Source organism: Gymnogyps californianus, chromosome 4, assembly GCF_018139145.2.
Source record: "Gymnogyps californianus isolate 813 chromosome 4, ASM1813914v2, whole genome shotgun sequence".
Taxonomy (NCBI): domain Eukaryota; kingdom Metazoa; phylum Chordata; class Aves; order Accipitriformes; family Cathartidae; genus Gymnogyps; species Gymnogyps californianus.
In genome coordinates, this window is record NC_059474.1 from 65,133,380 (window position 1) to 65,159,226 (window position 25,847).

At 41.5% G+C, this 25,847-nt stretch overlaps 1 protein-coding gene across 9 annotated transcripts in view; it reads left to right on the forward strand.

Moving 5' to 3' along the window:
• Positions 1–25,847, forward strand: part of ARHGAP24 (Rho GTPase activating protein 24) — a 259,411-nt gene that overhangs the window by 204,650 nt on the left and 28,914 nt on the right. For 8 of the 9 annotated variants that reach the window (XM_050895326.1, XM_050895327.1, XM_050895329.1 and 5 more), the window contains one exon: positions 18,479–18,601. In XM_050895326.1, the coding sequence (XP_050751283.1) occupies positions 18,479–18,601 (123 nt within the window). Of the gene's footprint in view, positions 1–18,478; positions 18,602–22,761; positions 22,936–25,847 lie in introns of those variants that run through there. The other variant, XM_050895331.1, reaches the window with a different exon arrangement.

A 25,847-nucleotide genomic window follows, 5' to 3' on the forward strand; every position in this document is an offset into this window, starting at 1 on the left:
GCAGAAATCTCATTAGCAGTCCTGAATGGTAGACTTTGCTATTAGTTTTTTAAATTGCAATCTTGGTGCGTTTAAGTTCATCAGAGTTATTTAAGGCATTCTTGTGAGAATTATGCGTACACGGTAAGAATGCATAGTGACATTTTGTTTACTATAGTGATGCATTACCTCTAGATCTGTTTACCACTCTAATTGTATCATTGTATTTCCACCATCGTTTTGAATTAACCTATACTCTCCCCTCAGATCCTGCTGCCTTTTAAATTTTCTCTTCCATGGGATGTTGTCTCATTTATAATTATTTTATCAGCATTTAAACAGAGTGTTTCATCTCAAAATAATGAGCAGAGTAAGGTACAAGGCATTTGTCCCCATTTTGCTAACAGAGTATCTGAAGCTCAGGAGAATGCCATGACTTCTCTGAGATTCCTGGGTAAATCAGTAGCAAAGAGCTATGTGACTGTGGAAAACGAGGTTGTTCTCTCTCCTCTCCTGTGCCCAACTATTGGAAAACCTATGTGGCGATTCGGGCATACACAGCGTAACTACTACAGTAACTGGCTAGTGGAGAAAAGGACCAGCCTGGTCACTGGGGTACAGGGCTGGATCTGTGGGCCTTTGGGGCTGTGTTAATCCATCTTGATCTGTCAGCATACTGTTGGCTAGAACAGAAGTTATTTCTGTAGTAGTCCAGCTCCCTAAGAAGGAAGACTTGCAGATTACTGCTGCCAGATGCCTTTCAAGGCAATCCTTCATTAGAGGAGAAATCATCAAGTTCTTTTGTGTGAATTAAGTTTATTTACTCTGCGTATAGCAGTTACAGAACAGTTGAATCTGAATATCGAACAGGCCATTTCCCCTCTCAGAAGTCTCTATCCAAGGGCTAAAACCTAATTCTCTGGGAGTGATTCTGCATGAAAAGCGAGTCTAGTCAGAGACTGTAAAGAGAGAAATTGCAGCAGAAAACAAACTCAGGCAAAACCACAGCTGACTCGGGCAGAAACTCCATCCTACAACAGGGCAGCGCAGCATTTCTCACAGGCTGACTAGCAGGAAGGACTTTTTCTTAAGTGTTGTCCCTGAAGTGTCACATAGGTTTACCCAGGTACGATTTTACTTGGCTCACTCAGGTGTGGCTAGCAGCCTGGCCACAGCCAGCACAGATCTCAGTACAACCTGATTCTTGTATTATATACCCTGCTTCTCAGGTGGGGATTTTTAGCCTGGTTTGAGTTGCTTCCTCCCATTGCCAGGTCACTTCTTTCTCCATCTGTGGGTACTGCAGCAGTGCCAGCCGGATAAGCTGTAGAGTAATGTGGCTTCCTGTCTTTTTAGCAGGGTGTCCTTTGGTCATTCAGCATACTTCTCGTGCCGTTCATTTTGAACAATTCTTTTCTGCTCAAAAAAACCCCAGCTACTGGGCAGTCAAGCATTATTCTCTCCACTTGAGTGCTGTGTAGTCACAGAGTAATTTGTAATGCTGGGCATCAGCTGACGTATTTAATATATGAGGAACATGGTGAGATTAACTGGATATTGACCATCTGTCCATGGCAAGAATATCTCTTATACAGATCTGCAAAAATTAAGCTGTAGTAAGTTTTAGTCTTTGTCCCTGTTTAATTAGCCATAATCAACTTGGGTTTTTCTTTTCTTTGTGAGATTTTATTACAGAATAAAGAGTTATTGTGTAGTTCTTCCTGGAATATTTGTGTTTACAACTTCAAAATGTAGTGTGTATGATGGAAACTGTATTCCTGTTCACCTTGTTATCAATAAATGTTTTTACAGTAGAATACTCAGAAAGAAACACAGAGAACACAGTTCCAGGGAATTTGCTTAAAAACCTGAACATTCAAAGTGACTTTGTATCCAATTTATTTTCTTGACAGTTTGGAAAGTGACAGGGGAAGTGTGCTTGCAAAGGAAGCACAGCCCTAGAGATTAGCTCATGCTGCTTTTTCCAGAGCTGTACAATAGTTTGGGGTTTTGTTTTTTTTTTTTCTGTGAAGCTTTGAAAAAATTATTTACCTTTTAGGTACTTTTATTATTTTATTCATAATTTAAATATGCTATATCTCTGACCATAGAGATGTTTTGAAGGAATTGTTTGAAAGGAAGTGAAAATTGCGCTGCAAGTGCAACACATGGTTGGGTCTCATCTAAACATCGTCTTTCAAGTATTTTCATTTGCTCTCTTTCACTTTTCATTTTGAAAACCTAAGCAGACACTGGTACATAGGAAAGCACTTCTCCTCCTGCATCTCCTGGCACTGGCTGAGCAGCCTTTCAGAGAAGGATTTGATGAGACTGGTTGCACTCGATCTCCATGTAGGAGCAGGGGGACCCCCAAACTGCAGTCATTCCTGCAGACTGCTCTAAGGCCGCTGTACTGCCTGCCATTGTTGGCTTTGGGCTAGGTAGCAAACTTACAGTTTAGCTCTGTGTGAGTGCATAAAACAATGCTAAACTGAATGTTTCATTTTGGAGAGAAAACTGCAAGGGAGGAAGTTATTTCAAACTCGGGGCCAGTCGTGTTGTGTCTGATAGATTGACCACAGCATCCAGTAAAGTCTGAGGCTGTTGTGTGGCACGTGGGAGAAGCGACTCGGCTTTCATTATGATAGGGAACTTCTCTTTGTCTGGCAGCTGTTGGCTGTACCATAAAATACTTGGAGAAATAATTTTAAAGTGCTGTGTCGGGCTTACCTGGGATTTCTGCTGAGCTCTTGGGAGCACAGCTGTGCCTCTACATTGAGTGTATCACTTAAAAACACCCTGCTCTTGAGGGCAGCCTCTGTCTCTCCCCATGGTGAGTGCCTCAGCACACTTCAGAAGGGCTCAGCAGTTCAGCTTGGATAAGCATCAGAGAGTTTGTGTCCCTATCGGAAAACTTAATTTCTAGAAATCATGTGGGAAACCTTACAAGAGCCGGTGCTCTCACAAGCTTTCTAATACTTGCCAGTTCAAGCTGTGCCACTGATGCTAAGAGAGTCTTTCTAAGATACCAGAGTCACCTTTCAAAAAAATTGCTCAGGTTTTGGTTAGGTCCTTATCCCAAGCTTATAACCTTTCCCTGGTTCAGGCTTTGTGCTTCTTGAGAGGGTCAGTAATTACCTGAAGGATAGATGCTGTCTTTTCAAAATTAGCCAAAACTGCTGAGTGCATGGCTTTGTTGGTTAATACGTTGCTGGTGTCCAAGTTGTCATTGATGGATTTTTGTCGCCATTCCCATTGTCATCCACCGATGTACAGAAATTTGCCAAAAATCATGTCCCAAAATCAGAAATGCCTACTGGTTACCTCTCACATTTGTCATGCACTGTCATGACTTTATTATATGAAGTTTTTCTTTCTTTCCTAGTAGGACAAGCAAGTGTCTTGAATAACTTTTTCTGCTTAATTACAGATTATTGACTTCGTACGTTTACTGATATTTCTTAATAAGTAAATGGTTTGTAGATACTTTAGGGTTATGTTTTCAACCACCAGCCATTTAAGAAATGCTAATACTTCTTTTGAGTCCTCACTGTCATATACCTGTGCATGTCTAAAAGTTGGTAGGCAGTCCAGAACAGCCCAGGGAACAAGGTGCTAACATTTGCATGTAGAAATGGACCCTTAAAGCATGCGTGCGCACACACAGACACACATGCATGTCCATGAACTTGCAAAGAAAGCCAATGTGAGTGTGCCTGCATGAATGGCTCACAAAAGAAGTGGTATCTCCACAGCATGATTCATCTCATCCTAGAAGAGGCTCCAAAGATAGCTCAGATGAGTCACCCTCTGGCAGTTCTTCTTCCTTGCCATAAAAAGAGCGTACAGTGAGTAGTTCAGATTTAACTATCCGACTGCTTTCTTCAAGTGTATCATAGGAGCACATCTGTGAGTTGTTCTCAGATAGAAGGAGGATCTGGGGTAAAACCACTGGTATGAGGAGTTGAAGCTCCATTGGTTCTCAGTGGCCCTGAAACCACTTAAGCCTATGACTAGCCGAGCCTAAAATCTTTGATAGGCTCTCTCTGACTAGCCCAGTGATGTACTTGTGAGTGAGAAGACATAAGAAACCATAACGAATTTTCCTTTAAGCTGAACAGCTACTGTTGGAGTTATGCATAATATTATCCCCCGTTGCCCCCTTGCCACGTGTGCCTGATGGAGGGCGTTGATGTCCACTGTTTCCTTGTTCATACAGATGTCATCAGTCCTCAAGTGTTGCTTAATTTCTTGGGACTGAAGAATTCCTGGAACTTCTCCTAAGGAGTGGACCCACAATGAGCGTTTCCCATGTTGTGCATGCTGCTGCCATACAGTTTTTGAGTTTGTTACGTGTGTCAGGGTTTCTGTGGATTTCTTCTGTGTGTGAAGTTGACCAAGTGTAAGCATAGGGGGAAGGAGGGGCCATCTTCACCTGTCAGAGACAGGTCTGTGGCTGGCAGGAGTCTCACCTCATCGATGGCCCTCTTCCAGTATTTCAAAGAAATGGCAAGCAGACACAAGACAATCTTTTCTTTGTACAAGATCTATCTGTGAAAATGTACATATATTATCCATTTTACATTTTTTCTGTACCATGAACCAAGTTAGCATTTCATCCCATATAATGTCCTTTAAAAAGTAATACTTCAAAATATACTGAGTTTCTCCTTGCAAGTACTTTCTGTTAGCGTACACTGCCAGAAATGAGACCCAAGTGATCTTTGTCTGAAAAAGACATCCTGTGGTATATAGGCTCCAGCTGTCAAGGCGAAAGTATAGACCTACCCAAATTAGAAGTAAATGCACTCTGGGATCATTCTGTCCTCATGAATGAGAAGGGGAAATGTGGACCATGACCATATTATCAACATGTGTCTGTCTGTGGCATATATATATAACAAAACAAAGCTAAAATGAGGTTTCTGCTAATTCTTAGCTTGATTGGCTCTATTGCAAGGTGTGGAGATTTACAGAACACTAAGCACTGTTTGTGCTCTGCAGATAACTGGTGTTTGGTGGCTCTTTCTTGAGGGAAGCTGCACTTGAATTAGAAATTTCAGAGACATTTAAAGGACTGGAGAGTTGAGCTGATAACTCATTAAGTGACACGCTTCTGAGTTAATATTGAACTGATATCCCAAAATGGTGCTAAGAGGCACAATGTTCCTGGAGATGGTTGATTTCAGATGAGCTGTGTAACAAATGTCCTGAACTGATGACTCAAATCTCCTGCTACTTTAGATAAGCAAGATCGTCTTATGCTGAGACTTAATTCTGTATTAGGTAATTGTCTTCTGCATATGTCAATTAGTCCATGTTTTATTGAATAACTTATTCTTGATTTGTTTTCTAAACTGCTAAAACATGACTTTGCATTATTAAACAAGTGATGTTACGATGAAATGATGTGTATGCATAATATATACTTGCTCAGTTAGGATATTTGCATCCTTTTGGTTTTGTGTCTATGCCACAAAGAGCTATTATTTTTATCTGTGTTCAGATTTGAAGTCAGATATGAGCTGAAATAACTGGTTGCTCTCTGGAGAAATGAAGTATTTCTATGTCTGGGCGTAATTCAGTGCAGACTGGAAAGCACCATGTCCAGAAATTGGGAGAGTATGGTCAATTCCTGCTGGAGAAGGGAAACTGCTTTTCTTGGAATCTGTTGGAAACATGGTATCTTTTCTGTCTGTTTACAAAATAATTGTCTGTAAAATTAGAAGAAATACAACATTTTCTGTGTTTGGCAGATCAGTTTTGTTACCTGAGAATTAATAAACAATAGCATCGTCTGCTTGTCTGTATGCAGCAGTGGCCATAGGCCACTGTATGAGACAGAATTTCAAACACTGGCTCAAGTTACGGCTTAGTCACAATTCACTGTCCCGGGATACCGGATGGTTACCTCATGATCAAAGCTCTTCTTTTTGGCTGGCCTCTTTCTAAAGAAATATCACAAGAATTTAGCTGTTCAACTTTGTTTTTGTACTGAGTTAATTCCCCCCCTTGTGTTGTACACACAAGAGCACGTTTAGACTGATAAAAGAGCATCTTGATTTGTAGCTGCTGAAGGCTCGGGATAGTCCATATTCATGAGGAACAGAGAGCTTAATGAGTAGATGCTGAGAGCTGAAGTGAGCATGTGCTTTGAATGTTGTTCTTGTTAGACTCTGAGGACAACCTAGGTCTGGCATCTTGGCATGCTGGCTTTGCAGCCTAAAGTTCACGTGCCAATGTGCATAGTCCCTGGGTGAATTTACGCTTGAGGACTTCTGTTCAGGTATTGATCCTTCCTTACTTAAGATCATCAGAAGTTGTAATTTCCTGCTAGGTCAAATGCCATACAAATATGTGCTGTGGAACTGACCTTTCAAAATAATCCATTTCAAGTTGAGTCTCTGCACTTCAGTACAATTCATGATGTGAGGCTGAAAAGCAAAGAAAGCATTTGGTAGCACAGGGCAGCCATCTCTCCAGCAGCAACAGCTCCAGGATCTTGCTTTTTGCCAAAACAGAGTCCTCGCAGTCGTCTTCTTCTAAAGCATCTTTCTACATTGTTGACTACGTCTAGACCAGCAAATGCATGGGGCTTTTTCCCCTCTCTCCTTAGAAGTAGAGACAGATATATGTTTGCAGAGACTTTCTCTAAAATAAACTTGGAGATCAGCCAAATTTCAAGTAACATGATGGTCATTTTGCGTGTCCAACTTGAGACACTGCAAAGAAGGTTATTGTCAAATGGCAAGAGTGCAGTAATTTAAGGTGTGTCATGTAGGACAGAGAAGATAAGTTTGTTATAATAATTTGTATTTATGCTTTTCTCTTAGAATAAATCAGTTACAACAGGTCACAGTGAAGTCATCCACTAAGTCTTGTACCACCACTAATGTTTGACATTATGTGACCCTCACACTCCTTCCCAACTACATAAATATATTGATTCCCTCTTGGGCAAGTCATGTGACAAGCCATATTTTTCCACATATTTTAACTGTTATTGGAAGGAGCAAGTAAAATAGTAATTTCAGGGGGTGAGAACTGTTAAATTTGAGAAATTGTCTGTAGACACTGCAGCAATATTCCAACAATCAGATGGCAACCAGTGGGCAGATGAAGCAGTTAAATGTGGAGCCATTTCTGTAGTTCTGCCCTTCCCCATTTCTAAAAAATACACATAACTATCTGAAAAAGGTTTCAATTGCTAGTGAAGCCTTCCTATTAAAGACAATAGGTCTTCTCGGTGGAATGCCTCAGTGCTGAGGACATTTGACATCTGATTGATTAACGTCTGTTTACCTGAAGGTCTTCTGCATTCCTCCTTAAAATCACCTACGCTATAGGCATAGCATCAAATACAACCCTGTGTAGTCAGTGGCTGGGTAAAATGCTGTGCCACAGAGCTGAGACCTGGCTGCAGCAATCCACTCCTCTCTTGGTTATTGCAATTCAGATGTAGAAATGACATAGCCTGATATGAAGGTAGTAGAAATAAAGCAGTAAAACATTTGAGCGTCACAGGTCATTGAAAAACCCATGATGTTCTCTCTATGTTGTTTCTTCTGGGAGGTCACAAGTGAGTTCTACTGTCTGTAAGAATCCAAGCTATAGTTCAGAAAGCAAATCTCTCTTGTCTCTATCCCCAGGACCAATGTCAGAAGAATGGGGGAAGAAAATTGACAAAGACGGACTTAGTCTACTTTCTTTGTCCAAAAAAAAAAAAAAAAAAAAGGCGTTGAAAATTTGATTTTATATCTTCTGTGTGTACAAGTTTTAACTAAAAAAGCCACAGTATGTTTTTAATAGTTTATGGCATTAGGCAAGACTCTCTGCTTTATTTTTACTTTCTTGAACTTATAATTTCAGAGGAAAGCTCTTTATGGTTGAAGTTTTGAAAACAGGGCACTGTGATGGCACTGTACATGTACATAGACAGGTGTGGCCTGGAATGTTTTTTTTCTATAACTGGATCAATATTGTATATCTCTCAAATCCTTGTAGGAATGAAGGACATAGAGGAGTGGATTTCTTACAACCAATCTCTGGGTTTTTTGTTTATTTATATTTTCCACATCTTCCACATCTTTCTACCAAAAAAGCCCATGTGAGATTCCATTGCAAGAGACAAGGAGTGAGAAGCCTTCTTGAGAAGTGATACTGAGTGTGTCTTTTGTGGATCCACCAAATTATTCTCTGCTTCCCTGCACTAAGTGTAATAGTTTGTCAAGACCAGGTAAAATTATAATACATGCTTTGTCAGAATGTTTGCTAAGTTTCATGTTAGTGCCAGAGTGTGTGTTTAGGATATTTGCAGTCAACTGCACTGAAGCAATTTCTTTTCTATAAAGGTATAACTTGCATACTGTAAATCTGACCTTTTTTTTCTCTGATCCATCTGCTTCTGTGAGTTCATCGCCAGTCTTCACTATACAGGCAGAAGAATGTGATTTCATCTCAGTTAGTATGGCTGAAAAAAAACATAGAAAAATATTTTTTTGCTGTTGTGTGGTTTCACAGAACTTCAACATAAATAAGAAAGTGGAATAATTAACAGATGCAGAAAATGTTACCAGCAACTCTGAAAACAGCTGAAAGTCACAACAATAGAACAGCAAACATGATAGTTCAGACTGCATTTTATATCACAACGATGCTGACAACACTGAAAAATTCTGGAATGCCGAAAACTATCAACAGCAGTGCAAAAGAAGCACGCCTCTGACTTCTGCGTGGTACTGATTAACTGGGAAGGGAGCAATGTGTGCTGCTGCTCAGGGGCTGGTGAAGTGTAGAGCTGTGATGTCCACACAGCTTGATGGCCTTTCAGTGCAGTAAACAAAATGTTCTGGGCGGTGTGCCTTGAGCAAGAAGAGAGATGAGATTTTTTCAAGTAGGAATGGCACTGGGGAAGGGCAAGATACAAAAGTTAACTGTGCTGGCACCAGCATCTTAGTGACAGGGAAGGGTAGGAGGAACAGACTCTATGAAATAGGTACTACTTGGGATCTGTGTCTGAGGATGAGGTGGATAACTGTGAAATCTGTTTGAAGCGTAGCAGAAGTTGAAACTAGGAATAAAGGAAGGGCAGCAGAAGTAGGGGAGAGGAAGAATGAGCCATGCCTGAAAAGATTAAGTGCTCTGAAAAAATCAGAGCTCTTATATTGTACAAGGGATGATTTGAATTCATGTCTCTCTTTTCCTCATTAATAACATCTTTCTAACACAATTATAACTGCTGATGAGCAAGCATCACAGTTTTTTTGCTGAGGTATTTAAGCAATAATTATTATGTTAGGACAAAGACTTGGTAGCTGTGCAATCCACAAAATGCTTAAATATGACACTGATTTTATGCTTTTATTGTGCAAGACACTAAACTTAGACAGATGTGCTGCAGTTGTAGTCCTGCAGCAAAGAAGAAAGCTACCTGTACAGAGTATTCATTGTGTTACTCATGATGAATACATTTTCTAAGCCTGATTTCAGATATCCAACAGCAGCTGATTCAGAGCTTCATGAAAACAACTCTCTATTGAAAAAGCCCTGCTGTCTTCCAGGCATTCTGCAAGTGGTGAAATTGTGATAGAGCACAATGCCCCCCAAGGAATGTACTTGTGTTAGCAGTCTTTTGCCATTTAGCACTTAAATTAGGCTGCAGCCTTTATGTTGAAAAGCTAATATGCCTGAAAAACAATACACTCTTAGTGCAGAAAACTGTTGTTCAAGATTATTAATGCAAAAGATCGGCTTGGATACTAGCAGCAGAAAACGATATTTGTACTGAAGTATTTAAAAAGCAGTATCTTCATTATTGACTTGTTTGCAGTTGCTTAATTCCCCTCTTTAGGAAAATGTGTTAGTTCTTTGCGAAGAGAGAAGTTAAATAGTGCACCTGATGTGGTTTGGTAGTAAAACAATGGTGAGTTTGATAACTCTGTATTTCAAAGCTGAGGTTTCTCAGTGGTGGTGGTATTAGCCACCATTAGTCATTAGGTGATATAAACATCTCTTCTGGCCATCTCTGTCCCCTTTCAGAAGACAGAGCAACATTGAGCCAAACAAGAACAGAGGCTATAACAGGACAGTCCTGGGTAAAAGAATTGAAATTGTATTTTGTGTATCTTTCTCAACCCAGTCTATTACCCGTCATCAAGGCTTTAGAGGTAATGCAACTATGTAGTAGAACTCAAAATAATGAGCTGGGTCTGCTACTTGCTCTGGTTTTAACAGAACAACAGAGGGTATTTTTCAAGTTTTATGGAAAACCTTTTGAAAATGCTTAGGAGTTAAATTCTAATGGTAGCCACTGATGTGTTGTAACATCCAGCCATCTAGATGGATTTGTCTATCTAAACATCTGTGGAAAACCAGCCAACATATTATTTCATCTAATACTGTTAAGACTTTTAAAGTACATAGGAGTTTCCTCTTACTATCTTTACGATCTTTGGAATCTGGTTTGCCATATTACATAATAGGGCCAGTGAGAAGTTCCTTGTTCCAATTATTGGTATGTCTCAATTGTTTTTTATTTTCATATGTAAGTGAAACGTTTCAGCTTCTTTTCCCCCATCTCTTATGATGGGATACTAAGAAGTGCTACAGTAGTGACACTATGTTAATTTATTAGCTTAAGTTTTTTTTCTAGAAACAAGTTTCTGCACTCAGTTTTGTCATGAAAGTCTTCAAAACATGGATGCTAAAATCTCAGGAATCATCAAATAATAAGCTAAGATACACAATTGCCCAAATCTCTTTGATTTTACGCTGGACAGTGTTTTTTGTGGATCTGAATGAAATGCTAAGAGTTGACAGGTTGTATGTTCAATTTAGTATCTGGGGAGCTCAGTGCAAGATAAAACAATTGGGCATTTTAGGATTTGATTGTTTAGCATGCAAGGAGCCTGTAACTTCCTCAGTGCAGCCCAGCTTAGTGCTAGTTTTCTATTTCCCTTGGCTCTTGGGGTTTCCATCACTGATGGCTCTGATAATGTCTCTTAAAAAGAGACACTTCCAGGGTGCTCTCTTTTATACTCCAAGTTCAAGCTCTTCTCCCCCCCACCCACCTTGGTCTTAGCCTTCCTGGTTGATTTTCAGCTTCACAAAGTCCAACATCACATCTTCAGTTCATGGACATCTTTCCTGCATGATACAGGTATGTTTTAGACAAGCTGTGCCATGAAAGACGTAAGTAAGTTGAGTATAGTCGGAAAATACAACAATGTTCTGTGTACTTTCCATGGAGCAGGTCTCTTCTGATGAGAAGATACAGCATATATTCTATAACAGTCACTTCAGAAGTAATGCTGAAGCTCCTGTAAATACAGAGTATTTGTCTCTGATAATCATACAGTGTGGGTTGTTCTTTTTGACATGAGTTTTTGCATGATCATTAAGAACTTGGTTCTCCAGACTATCTTAGTTTTGTGGTAAAAGAAAAAGCTGGCAGTGACTTGAACTTAGGCTATGTACTCCTTTCTTCATCCTAGTTGAACTAAGAGGGTGCTGTAAATTCTTGGTAAAGTTTTACACACTCAGGAAGAGCAGGAGCAATACCAGGCATATGCAGAATAAAGAAGCTTTTAAGAATTATAACCAAACAAAACAACAGAAAAACCAAAACCCACCCACCCCCGGCTCTTGTCTGCAAGCTCTGTGTTATACCTGCATCATCAGAAATAAGAAATATGCAGAAATTCATTGCCCCTACTTCCTCTCCACCAGCACATCGGTAAGAACATAAGCTTGGCTGCTTAGCAAGCAGTATACGCATTTCAAAAATGGTGCAAGTTTCTAGTAGCTGTGTCTCTCTCTGTTCTTTAAATTGGTCACGTGAGATGCAGCAGTTGCTAAGCCTTCAACAGATTCTCACTTGCTGTGAAGAAAGGTTTCTCAATGAATCCCAGAGCCAATAAGCCAATTAAAATCTCATTAAAATACCATTGCATCCCGGAGCTTAGCTCCTTCATTTTGCTTTGCAAATTTCAACCTGTATTCTCACCAAGCTTTTTGCAGTTAGGTTTTTCCACTGGCCCAGTTGGAATGAACATAAAACGTTTTAGTGCTCAAACTGGTCTAACAGTTTGAGGGCAGTTTGAAGGGCAAATTGTACCATATCACCTCAGTGCAGGAACCCAGATCATCCTTGAAAGATGCCTACGTGTGGTTTTCATCAGGATTCATGACCACAGGCGGCCAGCAGAATAGTCCTTATGTTACATTAAAGTCATGTGTCATTATAAGATTTAACAGCTATGATAGAGTTTCTTGACTCACTTGAGGATAGATGGATCCTGTAGTTGCCAGTGCCAACATATGGCAGACAGACATGTATGGATTTGAACTGTCTTTCAGTAGCTCATCAGTATGTCAAGTCAGACTTCTATGCTTAAAGCAGCAGTGGTTAGTGTTCAGTTAATATCAACGTTGGGTAATCATAATTTCTGTTTTGCTCTTAAATAAGGAGTTTCATTAGGGGGAAAAAAAAAGGAGAATAAGGTTGTTCCATCTTGGTCTCTGATATTCTAGTATCCTCTACAACTTGCAGAGATAATTTCTGCTTAGGATTAAAAAGTCTGACTACAAATGCTGTAAAATGAAAGTTGATGAAGGAGATGCAGGTGCGTTTTTCCAGAGAAATAGATTAAGTATTTCACTTAATGTGCAGTTCATTTGCAGCATAGGGGGAAATTTAAGAACACAAAGTGTAGTGGAACAGTCACGAATTCTGTCGTAATTACTGGTGTTTTGCTTGTGAAGAAATACTAATTGGAGTCCTGATCAGGAACTATAAATTACAGTGTCTTATCGTACATCTGAACAGAGAAGAGCATGCCTGTTTCATTGCACATGGGGATGGCACTTCTACATCAGGCTACACTTGGAAGATTTATGCAAAACACAGATGTGTACATTTCTGCAAACAATTTGTATGGAATATCAGTTGTACAAAGATCAGCTCTTCTACCTTAAAGGCTAGTACAACTATGAGTCTTTGGGTGATAGAGGGACATGTGGGAGAAGAGGGCAGCGTTGTTCAGTGCACGTATGCAGAAACGTGGTGATGGACAGTAGTAGCTGGAAGAGAATTCCAGACCATATAGCAGCGAGAACTATTTGAAAGACAAGCTAAAAAAATTAAGAAAATAAAGTGAAAACAGGGTGCAGCAGAAAGAAAACAAAGGACTCCTCAGGCAAGATTTTCAGAAATTAATGTCTGAATATCAGCTCCTAAATCTTTTTGTAAGTATATGGCTTGATTTTTTTGTGAGGTGATGAGTAGCCAGGAGTTCCTATTTGAATACCATATGGAGGTGCATTTAGTGTATTCATCTGAAACATTAGAAGGATAAAATTTTACTATTTAGCATTTTCCTGAGAAATTAAAAATTTAGGAAACAAATGTGAAGCATCCAAGCAGGACGATGTTTCTAAAGAAAATCCAGTGGGTTCTGTTGCAATGCCAGTCTGCCTTTCACCATCTTTCAGTTCCCAAGCTGAGAGCAAGGGTTTCAGAAACTGCGGCTAAGAGAAATGCACAAGGGAGCAGGGAACTGTTTCACTTCGAAATTGGCTCCCAATTTTTTTTTGTTGGAATGTGAATATTCTTTTGACGTTGGCCATGACATTCCTAGCTTAGAAAAAATCAGATCAATCCTAGTTTTTGATGTTCCTCCTGGGAGAAAATTCTCTTTTAAACAGTTGGTATGAATTTAATCCCTTCGCATTCCATTCTCAAGAATGCTGGAACTACTGTTTGCAAGAAATCCAAGACGCTTTTAAAAGGACAAGCAAATATTTCATTCGGATTTCAGTCTGGGTACATTCAGGTAAGAGAAAGGTGTTGGGTTAGGCAGGAAGAGACTACGAAGAAAAAACACCTTGCACGCCTCCCCCCCCGCAGCTGAATGCAAAATGTCTGTGCATTCACATTTAATTGATGGAGGATAAAAAGCAGGAGAGCTGTTGAGCCTGGTATTTCAGGAAACAATCATCCTTAAATTCAGTCACCGCCTTTTCATGCTTTTCCGAGTGTGTGGTGTGGTGCTGCATGAGCAAGCGCAGGCTGTTCCCTTTCTTTTCCCCTGCGGAGTGGATCCCTGCAGGAATTGGCCTCTCCGTATTTTAATTGTTTTTTTCCTGTTGCTGGCAAGAGTTCTTAAAATCCCTCGCCTCGCTTGTATCAAAGCGGCGCTGGCTCGGTACACAAAGCTGCACCCAGCATGGGGCTCAGTAGTCCCAGGCTATCCTGAGTGGGAAGCACAGCAGCAGTCCCTATTCACTGGTTACTGAGCCCCTGACGGAGGCAGGAAGGAGCACTGGGGAACCTGTAAGTCATTGCTAGTGCCAAAGGGGGCAGGAGGAGAAATCTGACCTCTTCAAAGTGGAAGATGCATCATGGTATCGTGCTGTTTTGCTGTTTCCACTCCAAATGGATGTTATGGATAGATTTTTTTCAATAAATAAGAATTTATTTCTGATGCTGCCAAGAAAATAAAACAGATGAGGGATTGGTTAGGGCTGCAGGAATAAAAATATGTGATATTACATTGTAGTTTTGAGAAACAGTATAGATCCAATTACTTTTGGCCATTACCAGAGGCTGGAAGAAACAAGATATACGCATCAGTTGTGTAAACAGCAGCTTTTCATCTTGAATATGCCAGAGTCAACTTCTTTGGTCAGGTAGACTGGGTTCTGCTCCTTCCAGGTCCTGTGACACCTGCAAAGTAACAAGGGGAAAAGATAAAAAAAAAAAAAGTTCATATTCCAGCCCCTCGAGTTGGCTATTCACAAGCAGGCTGCAGCACACAGGATTAGGCATTTCTCATACTTGGACTGCAAATGCAGGAAAGGAAATTTGAGAAGGCATAATCTGGAGCTATACCACAGTACAGGTAACGTACATTATGATTTGCATGCCCACAGGAAAGGAATAAGGATGCATTCACATCTGTAATGGACTTCATGCTGAGCACCATCTTCAAGTTGATGTACTTAATGCTGGTATCTATGGTATGAATAGATGTCTGATTTTTGGAGACGGTGATCTACTCATGCTTCATTATAATCATAACAATAATATTATAAGGAAAAAAAAAAGTGGAGATTCTAAACAGTGTCCTGTGGACCTACTGAAGATTCAGAAAGGTCCTTCTAATTCTATTTCTGTTTATCTGATACTACTTATCTGAGATGGCTCTTTCCTGAATCATGGTCATTTCTTCTTGTCTGTCCCCCGATCTTGTTAATTTTGTATTTAAAATATAGTCCCACTAAAAATCAACATTTGCAGTAAAACACAAATCCAACATGTGCTATTGTATCCCCAAAAATCTTTCAGTGAGGCTTCAGTTCTTGAATAATAACTAAATTAATGCACAAGTAGAAGAACCCTGCAAGATCTGATAGTGTGGTGTGAAAGAAAGGAGTTGAACTACAAAGTAGACAAATCCAGAATTGCTATAAAATGGTGAAGCTCCTTTTGTTAGGAAAGCTTTGCTTTCTCATACCAAAAGATACTGTAACCAAACATGTTTTCCTTCTCTGCAAAATTAAACACAGATTAATTGTGTATTAGCTGAATGGGTGTTTACCTGAGTTAGTTGTTTAGAGTACTGCTCTGGAATCCACACTGTAAATCTAGACTTCTGGGATTAATCCAGTTTATCTGGAGAACACCCTCCAATATGTCATAACATGATAACTGACTAAATCTCACATGATCTGCTGAATTTAAACATGCAGGCTATTAAAGGAATATGGAGCAATTTGACAGACATCTGAGTGGAGGACCATCACTTGGCTATGGCTGTCATCTTTTTTGTTGTCTCTGTAGTAAGAAAATCAGGTCACTTCTTGTTTTATTCCTGGATCTGATACGTATTTTTTGTGACCACATGTTTTTGTTCTTTTTCTGCGGCACCTTACAGGATCCTTGTCCATTTAAAAAAAAAAAAACAAACATGAAAAGAAGCTACAGTACAATACGATAATATAAATAAACTTTTTCAGTTTTTATCAGCCACAAAAAGGGTGCAACTGAGTTGCACGCTTTTTCTCTATACTAAATTTATTACTATTATATTTAATAGCTGTGACAATATATTGAGGCTTTCTGTTTGTATCTTTATTTTTGGGTCTTTTCGGGATGAGAACGCTAGATGATATGTAAAATATGCCAGTTTAAGTAGACTGTAGACAGTACCATGTCTACTCTGTGTGCTTGAGTGAGAGAGATCTGTCCTCATTCTGGTCAAGATGGCTATGTAAAAGGTAGAGATGGGGAGTAAATTTCCAGGGCCTGACCACGTGCTTTCTGCTGGGCAGGGTTGTTGTGGAGTGCTACCATTTGGGATCCTAATGCTTCTTGCTTCCCATACCCTCATCCTCTTGCTTCTTGAAAGGTAAAAATGACAGAACATAGCACAGAAGACCCATGTTTTGTACCAATTCTTATGCTAGTCACTGAAAAGATTCCAAAAAAATACAATGCAGTTTATCATGCTGATATTTCTGTAGTGTTGGCACTTAAAATAGGTTCATCCCTACCTTTTAACTATGTCTTAGAAAAAAAGTAGTGTTCTTCAGACTTTTAAACTGTGGCATAGTCTAAAATGTATTGTACTTCAGGTTGTTGCATTACTTCTTTGGATGCCTTTTTGGGGATCATACGGTATATGAATGGCTGTATTTTGACTGTAGAAAACCAGAGTGTCTCTTTACCTCCAAGTTCAAATTTAACTTTTGAACAATGATGTAAACCTTAAGAGTAAGTCTTCAGTAGACTTTGCCTGTGTCTGGGAATATCTGGCTTTTGTGTTCACCAAGTTTCAGTTAAGTCCCTTTTACAGTTGTGTGTCCTAATTCTGTAAAGTGTGGACTACACGAGTAGGCTCATTCAGAACCATTGAGCCAGGAAGTCGTGGTTGGGTTTCTAGCCCTTAAGAAATTTCTCTTTAGAAACCTAGCTGTTCCAATGCCCAGCACTGAGCATGGCACTCTTCAGAAGACCTCCCAGGAGTAGTATTCCTGCTGTAATGAACAGAGATATTTACTTTAGGTATGGCTAGAATCAAAAATAGGGATGGAAGAAGCTGGAAAGAGATGAACACAGAACTCACGGGATTTCTAGGTGCATCGTGTTTGTGTGTGACGTATACATGCGTGCCCTTGGCTCAGTGAAAGGGCTTCAGAATGTCTGGCGCTATCTTTCTGGAAGGGTTTGCTCCTTCTGCAGTGCTGGAAAGGTGGTTTGAATCCTGTTGTGGTTTAACCCCAGCCAGCAACTAAGCACCACACAGCCACTTCCCCCTCCACCCTCCCAGTGGGGTGGGGAGGAGGACAAAAAAAAGTAAAACTCGTGGGTTGAGATAAGAACAGTTTACTACACTACTAACTAAGAATAATAATAATAATATAATAATAATTGTAATGAAAAGGAATATAACAAAAAAAGAAATAACCTGCTGACCGATGCCCGAGCAGCGATCCGTGCCTCCCGGCCCACTCCCCCCTGTTTATATACTGGGCATGACGTTCCATGGTATGGAATACCCCTTTGGCTAGTTCGGGTCAGCTGCCCCGGCTATGCTCCCTCCCAGCTTCTTGCACACCTGCCTGCTGGCAGAGCATGGGAAACTGAAAAGTCCTTAACTTAAGGTAAGCGCTACTTAGCAACAACTAAAACATCAGAGTGTTATCAACATCATTCTCACACTAAATCCAAAACACAGCACTGTACCAGCTACTAAGAAAAAAATTCACTCTGTCCCAGCCGAAACCAGCACAAATCCCCATGTGCTCTTGCACTAACATAGTACCCATTAGAATGGAGGTGAAGCAGTACTACAAGTGTGAAAACCTGGAGCTGTGGCAAGCCAAGTTCTGGTTTTGACCTTCTTGGTGTTGGCCCATCCTTTAAATAAAGCATAATAAGGCAGTGTGTTCCTTCTTAATCTAATCCTCATCAGACCCATCCAAGGGAGTCGGTTGTACCATGTCAGCTGCTAGTGTCGGCTGCCTTCTCCTTAGAGATTCACAGCAACACTTGGGTGTATCAAATGTCACTGCCATGAATGTTCCTGAAAATAAAAATGGAGTCATCCCCACTTGTTCAAAGCACGCTTATCTCTCTCCGCGTTTATTCTCTCCATCATGGTACAATAACTGCTGCAAAATTTCCAGTGCCTATATCAAGTTACAGATTAGTGCAGGCCTCTGTGGTTCTTGGAATGGCATGGGGCTGTTTTTGTTTACCGATGACATTTATCCTCTCATTTCCTTTTGGAAGCATGACAGCTTCTCACTGTCTGATGGGGAATGTACTTACAGGACCTTCTTTTCATGCCGTGTCTGATGATAAACACTCCACTCCATAGTATCCGTGTCTGCTTGCTATGGAGCTGCTATTACTGCTTTCAGCAGTCGGTCTGGCAGGAACTTGGCTGGGCAGGAAAGCAAAAGGGTTTCTAAGTGCAATTATCTTCTCTTGCAGGAGGAGACCGAGAGCGGATGACAGCTAATCATGAGACGTACCTTCTTATGGCGAGCACGCAGAATGACATGGAGGATTGGGTGAAATCCATTCGCAGGGTTATATGGGCGCCATTTGGAGGAGGTGAGTCAGTGACACATAAGGGTTCTTCTGTCGTTTCTCAGTCACAGCCAGAGGTTTGAAGTGAAGAGGAGGAGAATGGTCTAGATCTTTCCAAAAAAAGTGGAGTAAACCCTTTGTTTTCACTTGCAATGCAGGTATCGGGCATGTTCCCATGCAGAGTGCTCAATTAAAAGGCTTTAAACTGTCTGGAACCACTTCCCTTGATGAGGATAGCACATAGTGCATTACCAAGGCGAGGGGAAGTTTTCACAGAAGGTTGGTCTTCTATGAAATCAGCTTTCCCGCAGGGAGAAGCAGGGTAGTTCCTTTGGTCACCAGCTAGAAGACCATCCATGTGTTTCATAAATGCCTGTTAGAAGAAGCTGTCAGTGATTCTCCTGCAAGTGACAGCTAAGACCAGTAATAGTATTATATAAAGCTATGCTGTCCAATGTAAGCCTCAGAATATTAGCACTAGCAGTATAGGATAGATTCTTTTTCTTTTGATTGGCATACCCAATAATTTCAGTAGTACTGGATCAAAATGTATTGTCAGATGTCTAGTTGTCTTTTTAAAAAGCTCTCTTATGTTGAATGGGCTGCAAATTATTATAATAATTTTCATCATTATTATTCTGGTGATAATGTCTATATTATTATAATACAAGTACAATTGATATACTTGCACAAAATGTCAGTACGTTAATCAGTCTGTCCTTGGAGCTCTCAAATCTCTAAGTTTGGGGACAGAAATATTTTTCCACTGTGAAAGAGCACCCGTATTGCATCAGACGCTTTTTGGTCTTGTCTGCAGGTTGCTGGAAAAGTAAGTCAGGCAGGATTGTCTGTGCTGTTTCATGACTGAGAAGCGCAGTTATCACTGAAAACTGTGATTGCTGACTGCAGAGGTCTTTTTCTCAACTGCCAGGTAGACCACAGGAGAGAGGATGGGAGGGACTGAAGGAAACTACCATTTTAAACAAAACTTTTCTTGTAAGCCACCCATCTTCCTTGGTGCTTTATTCAGGTCACAGAGTTCTTAGGAGAAAGCTTTGGCCTCACTGCTGGCAGCTGGTGGGCTGCGCTGAGGGACTTGGTCAGCTAGGGCCTGCCTGGCACCTCTTCAAACATGACTGTCTTCTCTTTGGCTCCTCCTGGGGAAATGTGCCCTGGAAAGATGGTGCTAAGCAGTCATCTCACTGGGATCTGGCCCTATACGTTAATAAGCTGGCACAGGCCTGGATCTGGGCATGTAGGTCTTATAGGAGGATGCTTAAAAAACAAAACAAAAAACCAAACCCCAAAACCCACAAAGTGAAAGGTTTGTCTTAAAAGGCGTGATCTTCTACAGGCATATTGAGTTGGTTTGGGAGAGGGGAGGTGGGAGGAGAACAGTCTTCTGCAATTAGGCTAAGTAAGAAATCTGCTTGTTTATATAGCACGAAGATTACCCATCCCCAACTTTCTCTTTGTAAAGCAGGCCTCATGTTGAGCTCCTCAGTGTTCTCTTACTCCAGTCCAGTAGCAGCATAAGCTACTGTGGCAATAATAAATTTGGGGGCATAACAGAACTGGGTTTTTCGAAGAGTATCTTTGTGGTTTTTTGCACTTGGCTTCCAGTACGACAGTATCTTTCTGTGGCAAATAATGAGGAAAGGCACCCTTGTGGTTCTTCTGCAAGTGGAGAAGTGTCTACATTTTACAGGCGGAGAGCTGAGATTAGGTGAAACTCCATTTCTAGCCCAAGTCCATGCACAGAGCTACAAATAGGAACCAAATCTCCCAAGTCCTGACCCTATGCTTTCTTCACCAGCCCCTCATTTGCTTTTATAGGGCGAGAGCTATTTCTGGTTTACAGCTGGGAATCCTTGCAGCCACCATGAAAATTCTCAGGACACCATCATTGTTGTAGGAGTGTTTAATGCTAATTACTGAGGGAAGCACCTCGCTGAAGACTTTGCATGCTGATTTGCATAAAACAAGAGACAGGTGCAATCCTTGAATTACTGTTTAAATTCATTTGTAAGTTAAAACACTTCTAAGCATGTTCTTTTTGTTTTTCCTATTGGATTTCTTGAGCAAATACACTGACTCAGGGTTATTTGTATTGGGAAGCAAACAGTTAACTCACTGGAAAACATGAGAATAGATGGAACATGATTTTGGGTTCAGTGTTCACAGAGAAGGTTTGACCATGATAACAAGGCAAAAGCAGTGTCGTGCAATGTGTCACCATTAAGAACTGTGTTTCTAGCATGTCCCTCATTTTATTAACTGCTTGTTGCTTAAGTTGATAGTCTGAGCTATCTTAACAAGTCTTAATAAGCCCTGTTAACTGTTCCGTAATTATGTATGGCCGGACACACTCATATTTTTATTATCCCTTTCTACATGGATGTTGCTACAGCTGCTGCAACAGTCTGACCCTTCGAAAGAAGGGCACTTCTGGCTTAAGTTGTGTAAGAACCTGCCTTTATGAGCTGTAGCCACTGAAGTTAAAAATCTTTTTATCTATTACATTAGCTGTAAACAAGATGTAGAAAAGTTGCAGTCACATGATGATGACTAGCCAGTAACAAGTAATTACTTGCAACACAAAATTATTTCAGACAGCTAATTAATCAAAACACCATTTTTGTATTGGCTTCCTAAATTTCAGTACTGGATGGTAAACCACAATAGTCTGGTGTCATACAAGTCAAGTGCCACTTTGAGAAACATATTTGCATTTTCTGGTTCTTTTAAGCATTGTAAGCAAGCTGTGTGTGTGTGTGTGTGCTCACATGCAACAGATGTGTCTGAGCCTTGGTGAGCCACTAATATTTAAAGTTTGTCTGGCAGTGGGAAAGGACTCCTGGTACCAGAGCAAGGAGCTCTGTAAATGATTAACCATATCATTAAATTGTTATTTGTTAACCTGTGCTAGAAAGAGAAGGCAGGAGGGGGGCAGGTGGGAATCTGCTAAGGTAATCAGAAACAGCTTGTTTTTTGCACCAAAAGAATAAAGTGACTGCGGAAAAAATTCTGAAAGGGAAAAGAAATGTAAATGAGCCAGGGCATGTAATGCCTGTTTGCACATGAAATTCCTTTCCTGATTAGATTAAAAAGGCAATTTTTTACAGGAGGGAAAGGCCTGAGCTTTAATTGCAGAGCTTGCAACTAAGGGGGAGGGAGGAGGCAAGAAGAAGGAGCATGAGCATTTTAGTAGGGGTAGCAGCGTAAGGTCTGGCACCTCCTGCGGGAGCCAGGCACAGCCTGCTTGCTTTTCAAGCTGCCGCACACGACAGCCGCCTGAAGTCAACTCAAAGTCACCCGGAGGAGCGGACAAATCTGCGTTGCGGCGGCTCCCTCCTCTATGTCGTTTCCCTGCACCTGCTGCACGCGAGGGGCTGGCGCAGGCGGCAGCAGCAGCCGTGGCTGCCATTGCCAGGCGTGGGACCGGGAGGGAGCAAGCAAGCAGAGCATCCCCCTGTGGAGGCACGTATTCCTCAGCAGCTCCCCAGGATCCTGCCGGCAAAGATGCGCTGCTGCCGCATCTGACGCGCCTCTCCCATGAGAGCTTCTGATAGTTTGAAGGCAATAAAACAAGCGAGAAGCCCATGAGAACATCAGACAGGGAGCTGGGTATATAAAAGGCCTTTTGAAAGGAATCTGTTATGGACAGAGAGCCTTTCGGGTGAAGGGGCTGTTGTTTTTGCTTCTCGGTTGCAGAGATAAAGGGAGCCAGCGAGGAGTACCATATCCCAGAGGATTCTTCAGTGGCCTTTTTGGTATTGTTCTTCTCTTTCCCCTTGCGCACCACGAAGCGCTGACCTTTTCCTGTGGAATTGGAGTTTCTGCCACTCAACCCCCTGTTCCAGCTGGGAGGAAAGAGGTCTTTCTCCCCCTCCGTCTGTGCAGGCACTTCTGTTTGAATGGAAGATACATCTTTTGCTGAAACTCTTTTGTTGTGACATTGCATAATAGACAGTTGTCTCGCCGCAGAAAATAAAAGAAACGAAAGGAAATAGAGAGACGGAAGGAAACTGTTCCCCAAAGCAAAATTGAAGCAGGGAAGAGAACATTAAAATCACTTCAAGCCCTACCCAAGATCTAGAAGACCACAAATCTCCTAGCTCCAGAGGAAAATACATTATTATAAAAACTCCTCAGCAGTCAGTAACGATGAGCAGTCGTGGTGTTTTGTCTGGATGCAGCTGGTAAAGGAAAGCCTTGGAGGGACGTGGGGGCTCTGGCCTGTATGATGCCTGAAGACAGAAATGCTGGAGTCCGCAGCCCAGGTGCCTTAGCAGCAGCTCCTTTCATTCCTAAAACTACTTATAGGAGAATTAAGCGGTGTTTTAGTTTCCGTAAAGGTAGGTCCATTCTGTCACTGTGTTCTGCTTTGCTAATGAAGCCATGGTTTCTGAGAAGTCAAGGGGGCTGTGTGTGCAGGGGCAGATGAGAGTAGCGAAACAAAAGGCATTAAACAATGCAGATGCCAACATTCTACAAATGATTTATTTACTTCTTTGTTCATTTGTTTGTAGCTGGCTAGCTGATCCTGTCTCCTCTACATAATAGGCCATGAATGGGCTGCCTGAATGAGGTGGCTTGAGACAAGATTATTGCAGAGCCTCTGAGCAAAAATCGGTGAGAGCAGTGAGGGGATCAGACCTGTGATGCTCTGAGTCGCCTATTTGTCAGGCAGAACATCAGGGAAAAAGAGTTTGGGTTTGCATTTTGTCTGTGTGGGAGGAGGGGGGAGAAGAGAGGGAGCAAAGCAACATGATAAATGTGCATCTGTGCAGAAGACTAAGTCCTTGGATTCAGAGATTTCTGATGCATTGAAGTGTAGCCCTACAGTGCACCGTCCTGTTGCAAGTGCTGCATTGCTATTTCATCCTGCTGCCCTGCAGCCTGCATTTGCTTTTCCACCTGCTGCATAGAGATGTTTAAAGCCAGTTTTCTTCTGCATTGCATGTACTCCTGTTGAAGCAGAGCACAGCAGTACTGGGGGGAGGAGAGCAAAGAGGAGGCTGGCTTTCAAAATATGTCAGCTGGAAGCACTGGAAGGGAAACACATGTCTGAGAAAGAGATATGACAAGTGATGATAAGGTGCCACAGTGCTTGGGATGGGTGGGGAGAAACTACCTCTATGACGAGGATAAAAACTTTGTGGGGGGGAAGAGGAGAATATTGGTGCTGCCTTAAAAACTATGCTGGACAGAGAAATCCAAGTGAAAGGGCTAAATTGTCATGTTGTTCTGAAGTGTGAGAAATGATCTTACACAGGGCTTATACAAATACGATCATCTTTATCTCCAGCTCCTCCCTAAACTGTTCCTCCATGCTGCCATTAGTCCTTTTGCAAGACCATGCAGCTCTTTGCTCACAAGACTCAGTAGTGATGTAGTGGCGTCATTGCTTTTGAGGGTTGTGTGCACAGGCAGTCAGGGGTGATGCCTTGAAATGAGTGATCACAACCAGTGAGGAACCCACCGCAGAACTACAGCAGAGATCAGCTATCACCTGCAGCTGAGATAGCGTTGAAAGCTGTTTGCCCCCTGTATCCCCCCTCCTCAAGGCCAGCGTTTCCCTTGGTTGCTGGAGTTCAGTCCTTCTGGAGACTGGCCAGGAGGATGTGGATGTGTCTGTATGAAGTGTGCTAGTGCATTTCAAGGTGTCAGTGTGAATTAGAGCTGTCTGTGCCCCGTTTATACACTTAACTATTTGAGAAATGTTTGGAAGTTGAATAAAAGATTAACTGATAATTTTGCAGACAGCTGCCTTTGTGCCTGGGGTCCAGCATTAGCTGCTTCAAGAAGAGCTTCAGCTGTTGATTCTTTCCCCGTATGTTCTGACACAGAAACTCTTCATGTCTAAAACTCCAAGGGAAGCTGCAGCGCTTGGAGCAGAGGACAGAACGATGGAGGCCATGCTGCTAATTTGCTTTCCTCTCCATATAATTCGTTTCAGTTGCTTTCTTATACACGTTTTCTGTCAAGAGCGTTGTCACGAGGCCCCTAGATCAGAGCTGCAGAATGCTGGGTGCACATGGTTAACTAGGTCCATGTGCCACTGAAGTCAACAGAAAGATGAACATTAACTGGACTTTCAGACAAGCCTTTACTGTGGTTGCACAGGCAAATTAGGCTAACTACACTCGTCTTATTAATTGGCATACTGAATTCTTATAACTTCATTTGCAGATTGTATACCTAAGTATAAAAAAAGGCAAAACTAGCCTTCTGCAAGCCTAGCCCATACTTGCATAAAGCAGATCAGTTAGTTCTAAGCTGTGCAACATGATGCAGAAAATAAAATTAGCAAGGAAAACCATTGGCTAGTCATTGGAAGAACTATAAGGGAATCATGACATTGTATGCTTAGGCAGAGATACGTTGTCATCTTCACCGATGATACAAGGTGTAGAACTCTTCCTGGAAATCCAGATCAAAGCTGCATTGTGATAGGCACCGAAAAATTAAATGTCAGACCTGTTTGGAGGTCATGTCATAGGAGAAGTCAGTGCTCAGAGGGCAGCATCTGAACAGAGACAGAGCCAAGCATCTTTAAAATCCCATTTAGAGAAGATGCTCTCTGTTTAAGTACCACGACAGGAACGTCCTGAGAGCACATGCAGGGTAAGTGGAGAAAGCAATAACTGAGGGTAACTTTGCTGGCACGCAGTGGTGAGAACATTCAATAGCATGGTGAATTTGGGCAAGCAGAGTTTTGGAGGAGGAGGTGGCATTGGCCACGGCCAGAGAAATGGTGCAGGCCCTGACGTAATCGACTGTGATAAGTTTCTGGTGATGTTTTTAAAATTGCCTCCCTTCCTTTCCAGCCTGTAGCTAGTTCTGCTCTTACTTCAGAGTTGTTTTTCCTAAGCAGTAACCTCTGGTGTACAGCTGTGCTAAACTCCAGGGCAGGAGTTTATCTTACCTTATCTGCTCTTGGCATCACACTGACTGTGGGGTAGGAGAAGGCTTGAAGGAAAGAAAATGTATCAGGCGGGAACAAAATTCTGCCACTGCTATTTTTGGTGGGATTTTTCCTCTCCAGTACATTACAGAATTCTGTAGAGAAGAAGAAAATACTCCCTGCCTTTGATCCACTCAAAACAGCACATAGTGCTGGGGAACACCAGAGCAGAAAGCTGATAAGAAATAATAATTTAAAACTCCATATTAAGTGTTACGTGGCCATGACAGCCACTTATTTGTGTTATTCCAGGACCTTTGTTCCCAGCCCTGCTGTTGAAAGCCGTTCACCTGATCAGTT